This window comes from Podarcis liolepis, assembly GCF_965112155.1.
Source record: "Podarcis liolepis genome assembly, chromosome: 1".
NCBI lineage: Eukaryota > Metazoa > Chordata > Lepidosauria > Squamata > Lacertidae > Podarcis > Podarcis liolepis.
This window is the reverse complement of record NC_139554.1, coordinates 50,176,263-50,191,329: the sequence shown is the minus strand read 5'-3', so window position 1 is coordinate 50,191,329 and position 15,067 is coordinate 50,176,263. Positions and strand designations below refer to the sequence as shown.

Genomic DNA, 15,067 nt, shown 5'->3' with positions numbered 1-15,067 from the left:
TCACTAGGATCCATGATGCAAAAAGATGTATTTTGCAATTGCACCCTCCCCCCCTTTTTGGTCCAGCTCTAAAACCTGCTCAGAGGAAGAAAGAACAAGAGTCCAGTCTTGATTTTCTCCACTTGGTTTTTAATTGGGGGGGAGGGGGAGGCTAAGAAAATTATCCAAGTGAATTACAAAGACAACAATCAGAGACTCAAACAATAAATCACAGAAACCTTTTATGCCCTCAATTTGTACCAAAGCAGACAACTTTAAATCTTGCCCCTCTTGATTTTTTACCTGGCTTGCAGGAAATACATGTAATAGTAATCAGCCAATTGTGCTGGACTTCATTTGCCTCTGTGTTTGCATCCTGCCCTGCAGGAACCATGCCATGCAGTTGGATGATCAGCAATGGGGAAAATATAGATGCTGACAGCTGCAAACCGAGTTGGCCATTTCCCCCCATTTTTTTTGCAGAATTATATTGCATGACGTGTTGCCAGATGTATGCAATATATGCAGGTTCATAGAATCATAAAATTGTAGAGTTGGAAGGGACTCTGAGGGTCATCTAGTCCAACCCCCTGCAATGCAGGAATCTCAACCAAAGCATTGATAACAGATGACCATTCAACATCTGCTTAACAACCTCCAAGGAAGGTGCACCTTCTGAGCAAGTTTGTTCCACTGTTGAACAGCTCTTGCTGTCAGAAAGTTCTGGTTGTTTAGCTGGAATCTTCTTTCATGTAACTTGAATCCATTGGTTCTGGTCCTACACTCTGGAGCAGGAGAGAACAAGATTGTTCCATCTTCCATGGGACAGCCCTTTAGATATTTGAAGATGGCTATCATATCTCCTCTCATCCCTTGATCATCTTGGTCACCTTCCTCTGCATATGTTGCTGCTTGTCAATATCCTTCTTAAATTGTAGTGCCCAGAACTGGACACAGCACTCCAGGGGTGGTATGACTAAGGCAGAATATTATTTCCCTTGATCTGGGGACTATACTTCTGTTGATGCAGCGTAGAATAGCATTAGCTTTTTTTGCTGCTGCATCACACTGCTGACTCATGTTAAGGTTGTGGTCCACTAAGACCCTGAGTTCACTTTCTACTGGCAAGCCAGGTGTCCCCCATTGGTTATTCCTGCCTAAGTGCAGAACTTTACCTTGGTCCCTATTGAAATTAATTTTCTTAGCTTTGACGCAGTTCTCCAATTTGTTAAGGTCATATTGAATCCTGATTCTGTCTTCTGTGGCATTAACTACCCCTCCCAGTTTGGTGTCATCTGCAAATTTGATGAGCATATGCTCAATACCTTTATATAGTGCTATTTTTCTGGGAAAAGGTGCCAGAACTCACCATGAACGCCTCCCTTCTTCTCTTATAATGGCAATGGCGCCCACCTGAGAGGTGCTGGAATTGAATTCCGGTGAGTTCCAGTTGAAAAACAGTCCTGCCTTTACCCAAGTTTATAAAGACATTGAATAACAACGGGCTCAGGACAGAACCTTGCAGCACCCCACTCGTCACTTTTATCCAGGATGATGAGGAACCATTAGTGAACATTCTTTGGGTTTGGCCAGTCAATTAGCTACAAATCAGAGACGGAGCTAGCTGCTCTGGCACCTGGAGCGGCACACATGCTGTGCACTCGGGGGGGGGGCTAGCTGCCCGTGGGGGTGGGGCAAGCATCCCAGGGGACGCGATGTCACCCCCTCCCCAGGGATGACACCCAGGCACCCCCTTCCTCTGCAAATCCCCCTAACCAATTAACTCATCCAGCCCACATTTTACCAGCTTCTCTGCAAGAATATAATGGACTTTGTCAACCCAGAACTCTTCAGGTCTCTTATCAACAGTGAGAAGCTGCAGTGCAGAAAGTGGCTTTGGGTGACTTTGAAAGACAAATTTATGGGGACTATGCTCTGCCTCCATTGTTGGAGGCAGTATGTCTCTGAAAGTAGTTGTTGGGAATCACAAGTGTGGAGAGTGCTGTTGCACTCATGTCCTGCTTGTAAGCTTCCCATAGGCACCTGATTGGCCACTGTGATAAAACTTTGGCCTTACCTAGGAGGGTGGTTCTTACATAGCGCTATTTGCAATGGAAGCATCAATAAATATGATTACTAGGAAGATGGGTAATGTAGTGAGGGACAGGAATACTCTGTCTTTATCTTAATGCATGTGCTGAAGCCTCAGAATGAGCAGCACATCTTTCTGGGGGAAAGATTAGTTCTGCCAGCTCCCCACAATCCCATGCTTAGATATGTCTGTTATTTCCAGTGGTTTTTTCCTAGGGGTACTCAGGGATACGCAGTGCCGGCACCTCCCCCCCCTTCCAAATGTTAAAAGTGTGGTGCTTACTGTAAGAACTTCATGGTGAGTACTGGCACTTCTTTTCATTTTTTTAAAAAAAATAGCACTGGCCATTTTAAATATTTATTGCTGTTCTCCCAGTAACTAACTCTTCCCACTTAGCAGAGCTGCTTTCTCATCAAGCTCCCATATTTAAAAATCCTGGCTTCCTCTCTGCATCCAAGGGAAAACACCAAACAAGTGATGTTCTTATTAAGCACCTCTTGTTCTTTTCAAGCCTCTGATTCTTTTCTGAAGAATTCAGTTGCTGCACTTGGGAAAGGTGGGGAGAAAAACCAGCATGGGCTACTTTTAAGGAGGGAAAGGACAGACTCTGTTTTCTGGATTTGGCCTCAGATTTCCTGGACTGAGCACTGGGTGAAGACGAAGGAATGAGGCTTTCTTGCCTATGGGAGCAGGACAGAGAAATGTGCAGAGAGAACACTGGTTTCTTGTTTTGAGGAGCTATGTCTGAAAGGAGATGGGAAGCAGCAGGGAGGAAAGAAAAGCAAAGAGTGTGTTCAGTTTTTTGGAGAGGAGGACTGTGTTATTTGATTGCAAAGTATGCTGGGGAACTCATGCCTGGACTCTTATTCCTTAGTGTAGAGAGCAGGTAAGCTGTAGTTTTTCAAGCATGAAGGAAACACATTCTGTATATGCTCAGAAGCACTTCTGTTCAAGACTGGGTCTGGGCTCGCTTTTTCTCTTCTTGTTTGTACCCAAGACATTTGTGTGCAGCTGTGAGTGTTCTTAATTTCTTTGTGTTTTTAGAACAGCAGAGATGCTTATTTTTGTGTTCTTTGCATGTCAGATATAACATGCATGATGAGAAAGTGCTTGAAGATGTATTAGAAAGAATATGTATGCTGTCATATATAAAGTGTGGCATGATAGGAGGATTTTCCACAAAAGCTGCAGATCCTTACTGTGAAATTCTCATGCTACACTTGATACACAAAGATTCTTTCTATAGGGCAACATACTTAGCTACTTTTTCTGCCTCAGAGACTTACCTTTGTTTTTAAAACAGCAGATTTTCTTTGAATCTCTGCTGGTCCAGAATATTGTGCATGATATAGGGCATTTAAAGAATGATTGTAGCCAGGCCTTTGCTAATAAGCACTTCTAAATTCCACTAGTTCACTTCCCACTAAACACAAGGCTGCACTGCTTTGTAAGAATACGTTGAGGCTGAAAATAGTGGGGAGATAGAGGAAGTGTACTGCGTTCCACTTACTGAATTTCTGTAGTCAGTGACAAATGGGAAGAAGGCTGCTTTTGAGAAAGTCGTTTTTTCCTCTGTTATATAAGATTGGGTCCAGCCCCAACCTTATCCTTCTGTATGGACCCTGTGGCTAAGAGCCAAGTACGTAAGACAGAGAGGCAGTGGTTTGATTCCCAGGTAATAACTCAGCTGGAGAAGGCAGTTATAGCACCAGGCCCCTTTCCCACAGTTCAGGGAGGTTCAAGTAACAACCGCCAGGTGGAAGCAAGGCTTTCTGAGGAGCAGCAGGTTTCAGTTGGGAAGGCTGCCCATTCTGCACCAGTAGCAGAGACTTCAGCATATTGGGTTCAAAAGAAGCAAGACCGGGGTCCTTGATAGAACCAGTCGCGTACTGGCAAACAGCAACCCCAAATCATGCTTGCATTTCACTCCTAGTTCATGACTGTATTATTCGCTTGGCAGCTCGACTGCATCGATAGTCACAACAGCTCCACCACAGAGTCTGGGCCTTTTGGCTTAGAAGCAGCAATCGGGACAAATGAAGAAGACCCTTAGTCACTGAAAGAAGCCCCTCTTGTCTCTAGAGTCAGCACCGTGCTCTCCTGCTGCCTCAGGAGGGGCTGGAGCAAATGTCAAGGCTGTTCCTCTCCTTCATTGGAAACGTGCCGGTAGCCAGGAGGCTGGGACTTGGAACGGAAGAGTACTGTCAGGAGCAGGAGAATAAGCAGGAAGAGGATGGATCCACAGACAGCCAAAACCACAATAAGTTCTGCAGAGGGTGAAGTGGGGGAAAAAAATATGCTTATGGCACTTGAAATCACTTCAGTCCTTCTTTGGCTTATCTACTGGAACAGCCTCCACTCACCTGTGTCTTTCATGGTGCTTGCTATCTGACATTCTTGTTTCCAGTCCTGTGGAGTAACAGGCTCAGTGAGTTGCAGGAAATTCAGCAGGGGACAACGCTGTGCACAGCCAGGCAGCTGCACTGGGTAAGGCTCCTTCCCACTCTCATTCCGAAAGAACATCTCCACTGAAAAGGTACTAGGAGCAAAACAGGGAAGAGAGGAACTGAGATTCTGATTATTTGCCGTCCATCTTCATGTCATGTTTTCTACTGGAATCAAGCCCTGAATCATCGTACAACCCCCTTCCACCCTAAGATGCATGAGGAAGGCTAGAAATTAACAAATGCTGGGTTGTCCCTCCTTGTTTTTGAGCAAGGGGCAAAAACTAAAAATTAGACTGGATGTTAGTTACAAATAACTCATAAAAGTACAGTGGTACCTTGGGTTACAAACAGGACTGTTAACAGGAATATACTATATGTGCTTTGTCAGGTGTTCTTAAATTCAGAGATGCATAAAAGTACTGTTGATATTCCTTCTTGTAATTCTATCACAGTCATATCAGACGTAAGGCTTTACTAATATATTCACTGGTAACTCCATCACCACAGGGGAGAGAAGTATAAACCCTTCTTCATCTTAAGATTGCAAGTCTTACTTTTACCTCATTTCATCTCCCGTGAATATGTGGACAAAAGTTAAGGTACAGCAGGCTGATAGATTATTGCCTCTGAATACCATTTCCTTTGATTGATATGCTTCATGAAGCCCTCACCCATCATCCTCCTGATACAGCTCAAATATATGACACGAGGCATATGGTGGTTGCCTCCCGCTGTAAACATCCAGAGCCATCTGCAGTGCCACAAGGGTGGTGTCATGCTGAGAAAGAGGAAGAAAAATGTGAACATCTCCTTTGTGCATATGGAAGGGGACTTAAAACCACATTTCAGAAGAAGGCAGATTGGCAGAGATTCCCAAGGGGCTGGTAGGAAGACTAAGAAAGGGGCTCCAGGAAAAAAGGCTGGCACCTATTTCAACACCCTGTTTGGTTGTAAGTTGCTTTGGGTTGCCCTGGACAAGATAAAGCGACTAACACATTTAGTAAGTAAATAAATAAACTAAGCGGAACATTGGGAACTGCGCTACAAGGAGAGGCTAAGTGACAAAGTTCTCTGTTGCTTGTGAGAGCATCTGGGGGTTTTTTGTAGCATCCGTAGTTGCTGCAAAGAGACGGAAGTACTAATCTGCTTATTCCTTTCACAGAGCAGGAGAAACTGCTGGAAGCTGCAGCTGTTTTTTTGTTTAGTTCACAAGATGGTAATAATGAGAAGGCAAGCACAGCTCCCAGAAACAAACTTACTGCTGAGTACATTAGCATTTTGAAGTGGCGAGGTGTGGAGGCATTTGCAGCAAGAGTAAGGTTTTTCCTTATTTGAGACAGAAGGACCCCTGCAGAAACAGAACAAACTATCAGAACCTAGTTCTTGACCAGTGAGTGAATGTTCCTTCACTCCTCCCCAACCTGCCTTCCATGTTCTTTCACTTACCACCCTGCAAACGAGCTTTTTCCACCCGTTTGTGGATCCCAAAGAGGAATTCAAAGCTGAAATCTTTCAGCTGCTTCAGCTGAGTCATCACATTGAGAGTTACCCAATCGGGAAGATGTTTTTTGTGTGTTTTCTGGAAAGATGTTGCAAGAGAGAGAGAGGCCACTCAGAGATACAAACTAGGCAAACAAGAATGAAAGCCCCCCCCCCCGAGTTATGGCAGCTGGTCCGGAATGAGCTTGCCCTATGGTCTAAGGCAAATTTTTGCCCTCTGAACCTAAATGCCTCAACCCAGGACCACAGATGCATTTGTAAAGCGATGCTGTTTGGATCAAAACTCAACAGTCATTATGATCAGAATTCATGAAGACAAAATACTTTGCTTTCAAATCTTTGGTGTCCATAAGGGTTGGAATGCAGAGGAAGGAACTGTGCTTTCCTAACAGCCTCCGGTAGCCTTCATTTTGTAAACTCCCAAGCTTTCCTTCACAATAAGCAGATTAATCTACTTATCCAAGTGACACAATATTCATTATTGCATGGAGTTTCAGGTCTAACGTGTCTGACTGTGATGCTCGCACTTTTAAGTAAAAACTGATTATGCAAATTATAACATTGCACTAACACCTGTTTCTCAACTTGACAAGGGAAGGTTCTTCGCACATCTGTGGCTGACTCTAAAGTAGACAGGATAAGCCCCTCCTACAGAAAAGAATTTCTGTGAGCAGAAATTGTGTTGGAAGGAAGTTTCAAATCTGCTCTGTTCTCTTGCGATCATCTCACTTCTCAATGCAGTTTTCCTATTAGAGTACAATTAAGTAAAGGTAAAGTACTTCTGGACAGTTAAGTCCAGTCAAAGGTGACTATGGGATGTGGCGCTCATCTCGCTTTCAGGCCGAGGGAGCCAGGATTTGTCCACAGACAGCTTTCTGGGTCATGTGGCCAGCATGACTAAACCACTTCTGGAGCGATGGGACACCGTGACAGAAGCCAGAGCACACGGAAATGCCATTTAGCTTCCCACCACAGAGGTACCTTTTTATCTACTTGCACTGGTATGCTTTTGAACTGCTGGGTTGGCAGGAGCTGGGACAGAGCAACACAAGCTCACCCCGTTGTGCAGATTCGAATCACCATCCTTCTGATCGGCAAGCCCAAGAGGCTCAGTGGTTTAGACCACAGTGCCACCCGCATCCCTAGACCACAATTAGGGCCACGTGGAAGGGCCTGCCAGAAATGGAGCCCCTAGTGTAGTGGGCACCTCCCTTGGTGCCCACTAAGGCCTTTTGCCCCCTCCCAGTTTTTAAAATCGGGGGGGGGGTGTTGGGGGGAGGCTGTTTCTTAATTTGTTTGGGTGGTCACATGTCAGTGGTGGGTGAGGACAAAGGCAAAAAGTGGGTGGAACAACAGATGTGACTCCCTTTTGTGCAGCTGGCTATGTTACAGCCACACAGGGACCAGAGCTTTCTTTCTACACACACACACACACACACACAGCTAGCTCTGCATCCTCCAAGCAAGCAAAAGCACTCAAGGAAGGTGCAGAGCAGGGGTAGCAAGAGGTGTAGCCTGATGAGAGAGAATGTGGCCTAGAGTAGGGTGGTCCAACTTTTCATACCAAGTGGGCCACAAGAGTAATTTAGCATGGAACCTGTGGGCCACACACAGCTTTGTCGCACCCGTGGGGGGGAGAAGCGAGGCCAAATTTGACACCCCCCCACACACAGTCCGCATACTGCCGGCTAACCAAGGCACCAGACTTTGGGAAGGAGGCACAAGGCTCTGGCAAGGTCCCAGAGCCCTCCCAACTTCTCCCCAAATCTAGGAAAGTACTAACTAGGCTTTGGGAAGGAGACAGGAAGACTCCAGGACCCTGTCAGAGCCCTCACACCTCCTCATCTGGCAGTGCAAGGGCTGCTGGGTGGGGTGTCTCATGTTGCCACGGGCTGCCGAAAAGGCCTTGAGGGCCGCATTTGGCCCGAGCCTGGGTTCTAGAGCCAAGAGCACAGACAGCTTCTGATACTAAATGGGCTGCAGGGCAAATGACTAATGACTACAGATGGACAGCTCACCTCACAGAAGAGTGTGTCATATACACTCCAGACCGACTCGAGGGAGACATCCTGAATTCCTGTCTTGTTTGCCACCATCTCCAGAAATCCCTGCAGGAGCAAAGGACAGTCAGCTCTTCCATCTCTCCAGCCACCACCATTGTATAAAGAGAAAGAGAAGTACATCAAACTTGACATACCATGTACTGGATGGTCTTATTCACATACTCTGCTGTCTGCCGGGTCTCATTTTGCAGCTGTTCGTAACGGGGACAGGGAGATAATGGAAATTTCAGGAGCTGGACAGAGGCAAAACAGAGATGTTCACTAAGAGGATCATTTGATCGTGAATCCATCTTTACAAGCAATGCTAACTGTTAACTTGTTAATGGGCTAATTGCTGAAAGCAAAGTGATACTTCTAAGAGGCTGCCTGCCTCCAGACAGGTGAAACGGGGCCTGAGAAATGCAACTTGCTCCAAAAGAGGGGAATCACCAAGGAGTCAGGATGAAGAAGTGGAATGGTAGCATTCAGGGTAAATGAAAACATTGAAGAGAGAGAGAGAGAGAGAGAGAGAGAGAAGTTTTTTTATGCAAGAAGGTCCAGTCTACTGGTACTTAGGTCTGAAAGTGACTTACATGCTCTGCTGAATCAGGTACTGTGTGGACAGGAATCGGCTGCCAAGAAATATTGGGGTTGAACACTTGCCACCCTTCGGGAGGGTACAGTCCTGCCAGATTGGCCTCGGCACTCATCAGGGTCCGATCAAAATCTGTGCTGCGTATGTAGATCTGCCAGAGTATAGAATCAAATACAGAAGGTCATTTATGTTCATGGTTCTGCTGCAGTGCTGATCTGATTTAGACATGCTATTAACAAGAGACATAGTGAGGAAGCTGGAAATAAACAGGTCCCAACAGAGTCTGATCAAAGAACCATTTGATACACGTTGCTATTCTGAGTATCTGAGTTGCTATAGAAAGCAAGGAAATAGGATGGGAGCTTGGGAGGGAAAGTAAAGTAGAGGCAGCAGATGAGCTAGAAAATCAAGCATAGCTGTGGTTAGGGAAGCTACAGAAATGGCAATGGAACTTCACAAATCCAAAACACAGATGTTCTAGCCTTGAGTTATGTGTGTGTCACTTTCCAAGGCTAAAGACCACCCACGCTGAATGCTGAGTTGAGTGCTGTTGCCTTGAAAATGCAAAGTGTTGTTCTAGGTTAGCTACAAGGACAGATCATATAGTGGTCCCCAGTTATCTAAAGGACATATGGAATGGAGGGGAATTGGCACAGACTGAAGAAGCCTGCATATGTTGTCTGTGGAAATCAGATATGTTGTCTGTAACCCCTATCTTAGAGCCCTACAGATGTGCCTCTATGTATCATTCTCCACAAGGAATTTAATGCTTCAATGTCCCTGGTGGGCAAGTCACTAACAGGAGTGTGTCTATGACAGCACAAAACCTGCAGGGCAAAATAAATCAGCTCCCTCCAAACAGGATATTCCACTTGAATCTTCACTCATGCAAATAAACAAATTGAGTTCTAAGAAGGGAGTGTATGTCATAGCCTGGGACTTAAGAACACATAATGTAATCAAACAGTGTGGAAATAAGCACCCTTTGAGATAATTCCCAATCCCTTAATTTATCCCTGTTTCTTTAACTAGTCTTTCTTTTCAACAGGCACGTGATGTTATTCCCTGAAGCATTTCAGAATGTGAACCTTTACTCCACATATTTTGGTCTGTTCTCAAATGAGTTCCGTGGGCTTGGCGCAGTCTTTTAAAAAGACAACTGTCAGCACACAGTATATTAGGTTTTTTTTTCATTAGTCTTCCAAAAAGATAACAAGCTGAGCTACCTGCAGATAAGCAACAGATAGTGGAAGCTGAGAGGTGCCTGGGTTAGATTTAGTCTCCAACTCTGAGAGGAATGGGCTGAATCAGACCAGGTGCGACACAGGCTTTCCTGGGAAGTTCAGAGGCAACTAGAAAAGTGCTGCTTGTCCATATATCCACTCTACAATGCATATGAAATGGGGTGCAGGTTCATTCATTCATTCATTTACATTTCTTGGTTGCTTTATCTTGCCCAAGGCAAGCCAAAGCGACTTACAGCCAAATTTAAAACAATGTACAATTTTCAGGCCTCAGCAGCTGTTCAATCCTACTCCCATGTACAAGAGCCAGGACTCTTGCCTTCAAGCCCCATAGAAGTCACTTGACCATGCTGTTTCACCAAGAAACAATAGATGCCTGGAGAGCAAACTGCTCCAGAGAAAGCCCAAGCTACATGTCACAAGAGAAAACCCTCTGCAACTTTCCCTCTGACACCTTCTTCAGTTGCCGCTACTGCTGTATTTCCAGGTGCAGCCACTAAGTCAGCAATGACTCTAATTCAGGCAAGAGGACAAAGATGTGGGGCTTGAAAACATCCTCTCTGCAATATGTGCAAGTTACATGCAGCATGCCCAGATTGGCAGGGCATCACCTTAGAAGGCATGAGCAGTGAAGGCAACAGAAGCAGGGCTCCTGCTCTGAATTCATCCTGGGCTGGGCCAGCAGGCAGATAATATGGGGGATGATCTGTGGCCAGGCTGAGTTGAGATGGCTTTCAGTTCTCTGTCTCGTTGCCACTTCACACGTTGCAGCCAAAGAGCAATTACCCCACTTGCAACAAGAACTGATTGCGTTTTGGACACACCTAAAGAGCATTAGTGGAGTTCTTTAGGTGTGCTAAGCAGACTTCTGGAAGCCTCAGCCAATCACAGTTTCTAGAACTGTGTTTCAAGGCATGCAAATCTCCTGGAGGTGTTACACAAAAGAGAGAACACAGCTGACCATGGTGGAACTGCAGGGCTTGGAAACTGACACAGGAAGAAATCCCCAAAGCAGAACTGCTGTTGCCTACCTAGGTTGAGCTCTAACAGGATGGGCACAAAGGCTAATAATAATGTTCCTGAAGAGCTTTCATCATCATCTAAATTGTAGCTTTCGCTGGAAAATTTGAGGGCCTACAAGAAGCTGTTTCATAGGAAGAACGCTTTTGTCTAATGTATGCTGCTGCTGTAGAAGAATCATGCTATGCTATAACACCACACCAGCGGTGCCACAGTTAGGACTGCCAGACTAGGACCTGAGAGACCAGGATTCAAATCCCCACTCGGTCAGGCAGCTCCCTGGGTGATCTGGGGTGAGTCGCTGTCCCTAAGCCTAGCCTATCTCACAGGGCTGTTGTGCAGATAAAACGGGGACGGAGAACTGTGTATGCCACCTGGAGCCCCTTGGAGGAAAAGGTGGGATATAAATGTAGAAATAAATAAATAAAAACAATGTTCCTAACAGGAATAAAATAGGCCTATTGCTTCATTTCACATTGTCCTTTATGCACATTTAAAACTGTTTACTGAGTGGCACTGAGACAAAGTTAAATAAAAACACCCAGAAGGTGGTTGACAATCCAGCTGGGCAGGTTTTTGTGCATGTGGCAAGGCAAGCCAGACGTCATAAATTCCTGCTTGACAACTGAAGTGCATCACAGGGTTTGGGAGATGTTCTTACTGTTGTATTTACCTGAATTTGGTTCATGGGCCATGCCTTCCATTATCTGCTTTCATCCCTGAGAAAAAAGGCAGTGGAAAACTACAGGCCAACTCACCAGAGAACTCCTGACAGTTCTCAATAGATTTTTCAACAAACACGCTCAAACATGTCCATCCACTGGCATGAGAGCAGGAGAAAATCATCTGATCTATAGTCTTATCAAGTACCCCAGTCTCTTATTGTGTCCCGTGCAATTCCCTTTGTCTTGAGTGGCCTGTTTGACCAAACAAAGTTCAGTCCATCTCAGATGCCATCTTCTTATTCCTTTTACTTTCCTTTACATTACTGCCCTGGTCATCAATTGTTTATTGTTCCTTTATTATTTTAACCCAAGCAGGGATTTGACAAACTGTTTACACGGAAGATGCCATTTGAAAGAACAGCCTTTCATGTTGTTCCATTATTTTCCTCAGCCACTTACTCAGAAAGAGAGAGGAAAGGGATTTTAATACAGAGAGGGCAAAGAGGACACTGCATGGTCATGATACCTCTAGCAATTTGCGACAATGCACTAACCTCTTGTCTATTGTATGAGGAATTGAGGAATCCATCATAACGCCTTCGAAGCGCTCGACCAAGGTCCCACTGCTGCTGCATTCCTTCCTACGTGGATCAACAGCAACAAATTAACAGCAAAGCAAGTTTTTGTGCTTGCTTGCACAACCACACCAACGAACATGAGAACAAATAGAGTTACAGCTTGGCCACTGCTGACACAGGAAATGTTGACCAAAATCTGTTCTGAAATGAATGACACAGCCCTCCGCTCCCCCCGCAACATGTTTTGCAGGTTGTTAAGCTATACATAATTTGCTTTTATAAAAACAACAGGGGAAACTGTTGTCTTTTAAATAAAGACAACAGTTATGAAGTTATGAAACAGGTATGAAGTTTACGGCATGTAATGCCTTAAAAGAGAATTTAATGAAAATGATTTACAGGTGGTACATAACACCAGTCAAGCTTGCAAAAATTTACCATCTGCCCGATAATAAATGCTGGAAATGTAATGAGACTGAAGGTACATTCTTTCACCTTTGGTGGACATGCCCAAGGATTAAGACATTCTGGGAGATGATTTATAACGAAATGAAAAAGGTATTTAAATATACCTTCCCGAAGAAACTAGAGGCCTTTCTCCTGGGCATGGTCGGCCAATTGGTGTCAAAGAAGGATAGAACTTTCTTTATGTATGCTACAACAGCAGCAAGGATACTTATCGCAAAGCATTGGAAGACACAAGATCTACCCACTCGGGAAGAATGGCAGATGAAGCTGATGGACTACATGGAATTGGCGGAAATGACTGGTAGAATCCGAGACCAGGGAGAAGAGTCGGTGGAAGAAGATTGGAAAAAATTCAAAGTATATTTACAGAAATATTGCAAAATTAATGAATGTTAGAAGGATGTTGGAATGAAGCTATATGGCTTTAGCAGAAATGATATAAAGATTTAAGTAAAAATAGATTGTTAATGGGCCAAGTGGAAAATTTAAGGTTAGATTGTGTTAAGATAAATTATAGAACAAAAATTGAGAAAGATGGAAAGGATTTGCTGAAATAGCTAATTGAACTAGAATACAAAAAAGGGAGGTGTGAGGAGGTCGATGAAACAAGTAAATGAAAGGTAAAGATGTGGAAATATTGGATGTGTTTTTAAATGTTTTTGTTTTTTATGTTGTTTAGTTGTATTGTTTTTTGTTATTTTTATTTTTGATGTATTGTAAGGCATTGTTTTGTTCTGTTTAATTTTTTATTGTTTCTTTCTTCTTTTTTCTGTAATTATTAAATCTCTAATCAATATTACTATTTTTTTAAAAAAATAAAGTTATTGCTTCATCTGATTTTAAAAGGGACTGTCATTTCCCTGGGGTAGGAAAGAGAAAAGGAAAGCGGAACTAAAAATAGCTCCCAAGAGGAAAAGCAGCAGCAGCAGTGGCAAAAGAGGAAACCTCAGACTGGAGCTGCATGGAGAATTACCCCACCACCACCACAAATAACAACATGCCATGTTTTGACACAATTTCATCTTCAAAGAAAATAGTTCTGCATTCTCCTGTTGGGAAATGTGTTTCCTTGGGGTTCAAAGTTTCCCACAGGTCGCTTTTTCTGAGATACCCACCTGAGAAAGTTGCCCAAATCCCTGAGGCCAGGCGCTTTCCTGATAGGGATCTCTGGGGTATGCCTTCACAGGAGAGCGGTCTCCATGGCGGTATAACTGAAAACCAAAATAGTTCACCGTTAGCCAGCAGGTGCTGGCGTCCTCTACCTCTCCTGTTTGCCCAATTCTCATGCACTGTGCCTCGGGCCAGAGATAACTAGGACTCTTGCTCCACCCCAACCCTGAAGCGAGGCGAGGTTGCTGTCAAGCCCTGCAGCCGGCTCTCAAGATAGCCGAAGGCGCTGGGAGATACGCAGCAAGGAAAGAACGTGGCGCGGGGGGGGGGCAGGGGGGGAGACCAAGCACCCTGATCTTCTTGGGTCCTCCCTGGCTCCTGCTATACCAACACTTAGGGGCGAGGGTGATGATGATGATTAAACCCAAACCCTTGCAATTTTCGATTATTTTCTTAACGGAGAAATCGCGATCTCGGCTTCGATTGCAAAGCGCAACCTGCAGCGAAGAAAAGCCACTTGTTTTCAACACGAATTTCATGGGTGTGTTGTTGTTTTAAAAAGGGCCGATCGAGATTTTCCTCCCTTTCCTTGCTGGCCATTTGGGGCTTGGGAAGCCTTGTGTCACGTGGCAACCCCCCCAAAAAAGACCGCCCCCCCTTAATCCCTTTCTTTCTTTTCTTGCCTCCCTTTCCTGCTGCTCACCAAGGTAACAAAGCGGAGACTCCGAGCCTGGGGGACCGGCAGGACGAGCTCAAGGGCGAGACTCAGCAGCAGCAGCAGCAGCGGGAAAGAGGCGCTTCGCCAGCTCCGCCGCTTCCTTCCACCCTCCATGGCTTTGCTCCCTATCCGCGCCGAGGCTCCCTCGCTCGGCATCCGTACCTTGGAAAGAGGGAGTGAGCATGCTCCACCTCCCCCGAGCATGCTCAGTATCAGCTACCGAAGCTGCTGGTGCCCATCTCGCCTATTGGCTCTTGAGAAATTCCCTTGAACTTTGTGACCTCTTGACTAAGCGGGGGGGGGGGGTTCCCTCCCTACCCCTCCCCACCCCTCCCCGAGGGAGATTTTGTTTAGAAATGGGACAATCGCGAAATGACTGGGTGTTTTACTGTTATTTTTGAAGAACCACTAGAGGGAGTGGAAGTCCCTGGAGAGGTCGCGGAAATTGTTTTCCTGCAACGATTACAAAGGGTATGCAAAATAACAGCAACAATAATAACAATAAAGTACTGTATACAGTATACAGCAGATCGGGAAAAGTGCCGCCGAATGCACGAAGATGCCGGCATGGTAAGCAGCAGAGGCAAGGAAGTTATTAAAAGCAAGACA

At 45.0% G+C, this 15,067-nt stretch overlaps 1 protein-coding gene across 2 annotated transcripts; it reads right to left on the bottom strand.

Moving 5' to 3' along the window:
- Positions 1 to 108: 108 nt before the first annotated feature.
- ACP2 (acid phosphatase 2, lysosomal) lies at positions 109 to 14,840 on the bottom strand. Of its 2 annotated transcripts, XR_014516105.1 has the most exons (12): positions 14,444 to 14,706; positions 13,746 to 13,841; positions 12,139 to 12,225; positions 8,654 to 8,806; positions 8,216 to 8,314; positions 8,037 to 8,126; positions 5,965 to 6,097; positions 5,778 to 5,866; positions 5,190 to 5,296; positions 4,435 to 4,610; positions 497 to 4,338; positions 109 to 414 (listed from the first exon to the last, which is right to left on the bottom strand). XR_014516105.1 is itself a non-coding variant. In XM_083460819.1 (11 exons), exons 1-11 carry the CDS (start codon positions 14,660 to 14,662, stop codon positions 4,202 to 4,204), a joined length of 1,386 nt encoding a protein of 461 aa, XP_083316945.1. In that variant the 5' UTR covers positions 14,663 to 14,840; the 3' UTR covers positions 109 to 4,201. The 2 variants fall into 2 exon arrangements, 1 of the variants encoding a protein (XP_083316945.1); XM_083460819.1 differs by having other exon boundaries at positions 109 to 4,338; positions 14,444 to 14,840.
- Between the last annotated feature and the right edge of the window lie 227 nt (positions 14,841 to 15,067).